The 8,883-nt window shown below is 37.1% G+C and overlaps 1 protein-coding gene across 1 annotated transcript; it reads left to right on the forward strand.

Annotated features, from left to right (window-relative positions):
- The first annotated feature begins 502 nt into the window (after nt 1-502).
- Nucleotides 503-6,246, forward strand: LOC107670902 (regulator of cell cycle RGCC-like). Its single transcript, XM_016463711.1, has 5 exons — nt 503-657; nt 807-980; nt 3,412-3,519; nt 3,622-3,684; nt 5,740-6,246. Exons 1-5 carry the CDS (start codon nt 639-641, stop codon nt 5,745-5,747), a joined length of 372 nt encoding a protein of 123 aa, XP_016319197.1. The 5' UTR covers nt 503-638; the 3' UTR covers nt 5,748-6,246.
- The last annotated feature ends 2,637 nt before the right edge of the window (nt 6,247-8,883 follow it).

Raw genomic sequence — 8,883 nt, forward strand, 5'->3', positions numbered from 1 at the left:
ATCATTATTAAATAACATTATTTTTATTTCCCGTATGTTTTATATACGGAAAATATTTATTTACTTATTTACTGCTTCTGCCGGTCTTGTTTTTGGCCAAAACTTTATAGATTACCATCACACACCAACTTACACGAAACAAAGCATGAAGAATGAACATTTTTAACAAATATATAGAGCCACACCGACACACTCACACGTCGACATTCCTGAAGGCTTTTTGAACGGCAATGCATCTTTAGATATATTTTCATGCCGTATGACATTACACACAGTAAACCATTTTTCCTGTAACATTATTACTGTATTGCTGGTAAAACATTGCAACAAGTGAAGTCATCGCAAAAGGGTGCCCATGATGGAGCTACGGATAAAAATAAAGTAGTACTGATGTCGCACATACAAACACATGACGCCAGTGCATGTAACTCATACGGAGGGCTAAAACAGGCGCGAGCGTCTCATTGGCGATGCGTTTCCAACACGCCTCCCTCTCAGCGCCGGGCGATATTTAAAACAACCCCACCGACCCGGGCGCAGTGTGCGAGTTTAGGAGCAAGACACAGCCCGTGTATTAACAGGAGGAGATTTGTCTTATATCGGATATTTCGGAGTTTAACACACAAGGACCACAGAAGATGAAGTCACAGAGCAAATGTAAGTCAAAGATTTGTAATGATACTCAATGCAGTTTAGTGCGGCTCGTTAAACGTACTAGCAAGTATGCTTATTACACTGAGGCGATCGTTTGTCGCTATATGGCACTTATTCTGCTCCTGCAACAAATCTTTTCGTGCGTTTTCCAGCATTTCTTGAGGACGTTGACGACCTGAACGCCGTGTTGTGTGAATTCGACGCTGTCATTGAGGATTTCTCGTCCCCCGTGGAGAAGCGACACTTCAGATATGATGAGCACTTGAAAACCGTGAAGAGACGGAGCAGCGCGAGCGTCAGCGACAGCGGCATCAGCGACTCTGAGAGTGAGTGTGCATGAGGTCTTGAGGTGTTTTATTATCCCAGAGGAATCATAGAAGCGCCCTAAACGCATTATTATCTGCGCGTCACGACTAAAGTCCCGCAGCCTCAGAAGTTACAGTGCATAATCGTATCTAATCTAATCTGAGCCCACACACAAGCACAGAGAACAGCCGGGTTTCATGAAAGACCTTGAAACTTATAAAGACCTTGAAACATTTCTGATAGCCTGTCACTAGTCAGTTGTAATAGCTCTTCACAAGTTCACAGTACGTTCATTCCCACAACTGGAGATTGTGGAGCAGAAGAGAGTTCAGTCAGACCCTGCCAACCGCCCAGAGACAGTCTGGATCTGAGCACAGCATGAAGGTTTAACTCTCCAGCCAATAACAGAGAACCAGAGCCTTACTCAGACGTTTTGTGGAGACTTTAGGGTTTCAATTTCAAGTTAAACACTGACTTTTTTCTTAGCCTGAATCCCATTATATCCAAACCTCCTTGTGTGTTGAAGCACTGATGGGATGCATCCAGAATCTGAGGAAGGATTGCACCATGAATGGGTGTGAAAGGGTTCTGTTTGATTGCTTATGAATGCATAGAAAGGTTCCCTTTTCACTTTTGCTCTAGAAGTGTTCTTGTGTTTAATGGTTAAGCAACAAGTGATCTCTTTACCCGACCCTTTTCCTTCTGGAACAAACAGGGAATGTGACAGACTCTGTGCTTGCTTTATAAACCATCCTCTGGTGCCCTGTAGTCGCCCTCATGGATCTGTGCAACTGCATTTTAGATCCAATCAAGCCTTATGCCATTTTGACACACGTGCCATTGATCTGGATCAGTACTTTCAAGCGCTTTTGCTTCAGGTCTTGGACAAAACATCAACAAAGGGAGCATTTTCTCCTTCCTTTTAAAAGCTGAAAAGCATATCCTTGAGAAAAAGAGTATACTCTTTTTTACATACTTTTAAAAAGAGTATTTATTACATGAACAATATGCTTTAAAAGAATATACTTAAGTGCGAACTGAATATAATGTTTTCAGACACTCAAATGCATGGTAATTGTAATTAAATGAAATTGTATTATAGATTAAATTTATATATTTAATGCACTTAGTTGAATATATTTAATTAAACATGTGCATTTAAAATATATTAACTTTAAATGTAATATTAATTAACACACTACAGTTAAAATTATAATCAAGTATGTTACATATGCATAAAAAGTGTTCTTTAAAGCACGAACCAAGAATAATAAAACTTAATGATTACAAGGGCACTTTAAAGTAAAACTTTTGAATTAGACATTATTACAAAGTGCACTTTTAAAAAGTGTGTGGTTACAAAAATACTCTTACACTTAAGTGCAGTTCAATTTAATTAGTATTTTATTATCTGCAAGTACAATATTTTAAATATGTACTTTTAAGATTTGAAGTACACTACAGGTGTACATTCGGTACAATTAAGAACACTTCAAAAGCGTATTTAATCAACAGCTCTGATTGTGCGTAATTATACGATTGTTTGACTGATTTTTAAGGTTTAAAATCACTAATGTAAATGATGCAGTCAGTGTCAGCCGAGTGGATACTTGCACGTTTCACCAGCTGATGTGCTGAAGCCCACAGGCGAGAGGATCTAATGACTGAGGCGGTGGGAAAAGTTGAGCTTCCGTGTAATAGCACGCCTGCTCTGCCTTTAATGTCGAGCAGGGCTAAGAATGTGTAAACAACGTTTTTTAAGATGGAGTGTGGTGTACCGGCTCAGATCTGTGGCTTTAAATGAACCTGCTCGAGGGTGGGTCGTGGTTGAACCCGCTTTGAAAGTGTGCTCGTGAGAGAGAGGCTGTTATTAGAGGAGTATGCATTGATTACAAACTCAACCCGCTCTACTAGCACAGATTAACCCCCAACACCTCCTACCCCCTCCGGTTATGGGTCACTGCACATGTTTGGCAAGCCTGTGTGGTAGAGAGCAGTGCTGCTCCACTGCTTTTACATTAGGCATTAAGTGGTGACTCAACACAAGTGAATACTATAGACGTTTAGTCTAGAGTTTTTCCAGTTGTCCCTTGAATTTCAATGCTCTCGGCAAGGAAAAGTGTACAGATGTTGCAAGTGAAATAGTATTTCTGTTGATGTGGATTTCCCTATTCACATAAAATGAATTTTAAAACTACTGTTACAGTAATCATTATAGTTATCATCTCTGGTGTGAATGGGCCTTAATTCTACACAATTATGTGTTCAGCTCTATTGTATTTGCATCACAACATTGCCTCTCTGTGTCTATCACTATAGATTGCGACAGATTTTGGGGTCGTTACCCACCTGTTGTGGTGGAGTTAGAGAAGGCAGTGTGCTGTACACATACAGGAAGCGTCGGTGTTTCATTTCTGACTTCCTCGGTCTCTTTCTTTCCTCCTGTAACAGGTGCAGAGTCCTTGAACAGAAACAGCTTCAGCTTCAGTGATGAGAAGCTCAACTCTCCCAGCGTCTTCTCCCCCTCATCAAACAGTCCCTTGGTCACATCTCCTAAACGTGAGTTAAAATATGTTTCTTTTTTACATATTTAATGCTAATGAGTCGGTTTTAGGTTTATTTGCTGTACTGTGTTGATCAACTGTATATTGTCATCTTTAGCTAAACTTGGAGACACTAAAGAGCTGGAGGACTTCATTGCTGACCTTGACAAAGCATTAGCAAGTAAGTGCTGAGTGATGCGAATTTAAAGACAAAAATGACTTTGTTTTAGGGTGAAATCTTGGGTTGTTTAAAAAAACATGCAACATGCAAAATCATGCTGCAGTTTTTATTTTTGTATGTTTATAGCAAGGGCTAAATGGTATGACATTATATAAATGTAAGAAATGCGTCAGCTTGTAGAGATTCTGCTTTACCATTTACAGTATATGGTGGCAGATATATTTTGAGTGGGTAGGACTATTTTACATGATTGAAGTGTCGAAACATAACAAACATGTTGATATGAGGACAAACATATTTCCACAGAATTTGAGACTGAGTTTACAGTATTTGTTTACAGTTGCTGAGCAACGTCACAACACAGCACACGTACATCTTTAAGACCTCAGTCAGCGCTTCATTTGCAAAGTATCACACTCTAGTTATTCTGCCCTCACATATGATAGACAGCTTTCACATGCTGTATGAATATGAACATAATTAGTGCTGTCAAACGATTAATCGCGATTAATCGCATCCAAATATTTAAAATATTTACATGTACTGTATATATATATTTATATTCATATATAATTTATATATAAACATTAATATTTTATATATAAACAAAACATATTTAAATATATACATGCATGTTTGTGTATTTATATATACATAATAAATATACAAAGTACACACATTCATTATGTAAACAAATACGTTTATTTTGGATGCGATTAATCGCGATTAATCGTTTGACAGCACTAAACATAATATAATACAATATGTGTTACATAATATAATCAGTGCAAAAACAGCTTCATAAATTAAGAGTATGATTATTATGAACAAACTTTTAATTTATGTCTATTGTTCTTTTATGAAGACCACATAATCAAATGAAATGAAGTTCCTTTAATATATTAAATAAAAGGGAAATAAAATAATGTTATTTAATTCAACTTTGATAATAATCAGAAATGTTTCTTGAACAGCATATCAGCACATTAGACTGATTTCTGAAGGATCATGTGACACTGAAGACCGGAGTAATGATGCTGAAAATTCAGCTTTGATCACAGGAATAAATTACATTTGAAAATATATTCAAATTAAAATTATTGTTAAAATTGTACACAATATTACTGTTTTTGTATTTTTGATCAAATAAATGCAGGTGATGATAAGAGACTTAAAAAAACATTATTTTCGACTTATTTTGAATGGTAGCCTAGTTATTAAAATATATTCAAAAAAGAAAGTGCATTTTAAATTATACTAATATTTAACAATATTACTGTTTTTACTGTATTTTGATCAAGTAGATCAAATCAAATAAATTCAGCTTAAGCGACTCATTATGATTTTTTTTCATACCACGTCCCACTCCTTTTATCAACTAACAGATCGTGGGAAGAAACAAGACTCTTGTATCAACAGGGGTTTTCAATCGCTTATTGAAAGATTGAGGTCATGCTAATCATAGTGTCAGTCATGCACACACACACACACACACACACACACACACACACACACTCCTACACTCTTCCACACTGATGCATTAACACAGTTAAGTTGATTTGCTTTGGCGCTCCTACAGTCTAGAGTGTTGTAACTTGCCTCAGATAGAGAGAAGAATGCATTTGTGTAACTTTCAATGACTCAAAGCAGCACTGTAACTGTAGCCAGAGGGGGATCATCACTGATATTACCTGACACAGAGAGAGCAGTCACATTTTGCATATTGTAGTTTTTGCTTCAAAACAGTCGTAACTCATTTTTATGACAACTTTCCTCCCTCTCTGACCCTTAGAATTTTATGGCCAGTTATTTGGCTAATGTGTCTTGAATACGTACATTAATCCAGACACCCTTAAATGTTTCCCAATGGTGTCACACAAGCTACTAAATGCTCCTCTGTTAAGGCAGCTAATGAAAGATGTGCTAATTGGGCTGCAGTGTTTATTGTGGGGGTGTCTATAAAAAGAGGACCCGCATACACCCCGAGAATAACCTTGACACCCAACGACCCAAAAATGTACTATGTTCTCTGCTTGCCTGTGTTTTTTCCTCCAGGCATGTGAGTAAGAGACGTGATGACTGGGGCCCACCACATTGTAGCTCCGCTGGGGGACGACAGACAGACCTCCCCTGACAAACCTGAACCACTGTGAAGATGGAGAAGACATGGTCCTGGTTTCACATGCTGAACGATGACGTTCACGAAGGCTTCGTGTATACAAACACACTCAGATACAAATGCATAAGAAATACACTTTTGACAGGAATGGCTGTGCTCTCTGAAAAACTTGAGCTGTAAGATTATTTAAATGGCTTTTTATAGAAATATATTTTTAATTTTATAGAGTTGGTTATTGTAAATGTATCTGTAATACCATTTTGTGAATTTATATTTTTGTATTTCATGTAAATATTGTTTCAGACTCTATCGCCTTGCTATAAGCCTTTTCTGTCACATGAGAATAAACTTAATTCTTAATTCATTAGAAAAACTGGAAAAGCAATATGACATGTATTTAATACAACTAATGTCTTCAAGAGATTAAAGTTTACAGATTTTAAGATGTTTCATGGCATTATTTCATTGTGTGTCTCGTAGCATCAGAAGCCTTATGCTTGTTTCTGCAGTATTTTCACTCTCAGTGTGGACAGAAGATGTACTTTAAGACACTAAGAGTACATTGCTAATTAATTCAGGGGCTTGAGACAGCAGTTGCTCTGGAGAAAATGAGACACCTGGTCACCTCCTCAGCACTTTGTGTCCAAATCTGTGTCTGGATCCTGCCACAGTAACCGTCTGTCTGCTCTGTTCAGTCACCGTACATTTCTAATGTTATTAAAGCAGAAGCCATCATCTCTGCAGTACCGTTGATTTATTATTTGATTGGAATGCCAAATGTTAAACCACGAAAAAATAAATAAAAATGCAAAATAACCAAATCACTTTAAATGTTTGGAATCCGAAACAATGTTGTTTGAAAGAAGTCTCTTATGCTCACCAATGCTGCATTTATTTGCATTTATTAAAAACAGTAATATTGTGAAATATTATTACAATTTAAAGTAACTGTTTTCTATTTTAATAAATTTTAAAATGTAATTTATTCCTGCAATGCAAAGCATCATTACTCCAGTCTTCAATGTCACATGATCCTTTAGAAATCATTCTGATATGCTGATTTGCTGCTCAAGAAATCTTTCTTATTATTATCAATGCTTAACACAGTTGTGCTGCTTAATGTTTTTGTGGGAACATTATACATTATTTCAGGATTCTTTGATAAATAGAAAGTTCAAGAAAATTGTTGCATTTGATACATTTAATGCATGCTTGATGAATAAAAGTATTAGTTTCTTTAAAAAAAAAAAACTGCAAACATTTGTTGTGCATTTTCAGCTTGGTCTTGAGGTCATGTGACGCGCTTTCCCCCCGAATGTAAACAACGCTGATTACGTCGATTACGCTCTTGGGTACTCTCCAAAATGGCTGAAAACGTAACTCGGGGGAGAAGAATGGTTGAGTAAATTATGTTGTTTTTGTATTCTTTGCCCTCAAAAAGTATTCTCGATGTATTTACTACGTTTCTGGACTTGGGAACATTTCAGTTGCGTTGCTGTCTATGCAGGGTCAGATAGCTCTCACATTTCATCAAAAATATCTTAATTTGTGTTCCGAAGATGAACGAAGGTCTCATGGGTTTGGAATGACATGAGGGTGAGTAATTAATGACATAATTTTCATTTTGGGGTGAACTAACCCTTTAAGCTGGTCATGAGCAGGAGCTAGTTGCTTAGGACCAGCTTAAACCAGCTCAAACCAGCAGCCATGCTTCAAAACATACCTAACCAGCATAGACAGCAACACAACTGAAATGTTCCCAGGTCCAGAAACGTAGTAAATACATCGGTAAAACAGTCCATGTGACATCAATGGCTCAACTTCAGTTTTGCGAAGCTACGAGACTACGAGACGAGATCATGCAAATTTCTATTTAAATGACTGAATCGCCCACAATATTTCAGAGCAACGGTAAATGTGACCACAACTTTAGTGTAGGGCGGATACAGTTACTAAGCATTGTGTTATCTTGGCAAATTAATATTTAATGTGGTCTCAAGGTGTTTTTAACATGGTTCATCCTAGTCTGAACTACCCGTTTTGTCGTAACAGAAAGCTGCTTGGTTTGATGACTTCTGTGTGAACTGTGCTTCATACATCGCTACACTAATGACAATAGACAATGGAGCTTTTTTGCCTGCTGTATTTCACTAATGTGACCGCACCCTATCTAGCTGATGTTTCAGCAATGACTTTACCAGACTGCATGCTCACTAAACTTTTTTAAGATTTGAATTTCAAATGACACATTGGAGCATTGCCAGGAAAGACACAAGTACTGGGATGTTTTATCTTCTATTCACAATACATAATGTTGTGTTTAATGCTGATTAAATTATAAAGTCTCACTGAAAACCCTCCTTCATCTCACCTGCTTACAGAGGGCATGACCCTGTTTATTTCTGAGCTTCTCTGACCATTATCAAGACTAGCTCACTAGCTTACTGTGCAGTATGTAGATACTACTGGAGTATGTAGGCCAACTCTATACTGTCTACTGTGGGCTTGGCTGGATGAGAACGGCCAGTGGTCTGGAAGTGTGGGAAAGTAGGAGAGGTGAATAACACATCCAGCTGAACATTCAGCCAAGACAAACAACTTTCTCAAGTGGGAGATCAGTGTCCGTATGTGGGATAAATTCACTAAAAATTAACTGCGCCACAAATTAAACAATTTTTAAATCATTTATCACTTGCTTCTCGTGGGTGGAGTTCTTGAATTCATACCGAAATCAATGCAACTCATGTCAGATCACCAGAAACACTCTAAAAAATGTTTTGGTGCAAAACAAAATAAATAATAAAAAAATAATGCAACAGCAATTTTTTTGAGTTCTGACAACTTTTTATGAAATTATGTTTAACCAACGAGCTACACTAGAGGAACTTAATTTGTAGTATAAACAAAACCAATTTGTTTGATATTCCAGCTAATTTGAATATAATTGAGTGTTGGACCTGGAACCAAATAATAGTTTCAATAGCACATTGTCACCTAGGAATTATAAGGTTCTATCTGCATTCTGAGCAGTTTTGAGATATTGAGCTTCAAAGTGTTTTGGGGTTTATAGTGATATGGGG

This window comes from Sinocyclocheilus anshuiensis, unplaced genomic scaffold (genome assembly GCF_001515605.1).
Source record: "Sinocyclocheilus anshuiensis isolate Anshui unplaced genomic scaffold, SAMN03320099.WGS_v1.1 scaffold1366, whole genome shotgun sequence".
Classification (NCBI taxonomy): domain Eukaryota; kingdom Metazoa; phylum Chordata; class Actinopteri; order Cypriniformes; family Cyprinidae; genus Sinocyclocheilus; species Sinocyclocheilus anshuiensis.

Bases quoted from the DNA above. Each gene is read 5' to 3' on its own strand.
- LOC107670902 (XM_016463711.1), top strand. The intron at 981-3,411 runs GTGAGTGTGCAT...CTCCTGTAACAG, and splicing joins CGGCATCAGCGACTCTGAGA to GTGCAGAGTCCTTGAACAGA. The intron at 3,520-3,621 runs GTGAGTTAAAAT...TGTCATCTTTAG, and splicing joins CTTGGTCACATCTCCTAAAC to CTAAACTTGGAGACACTAAA.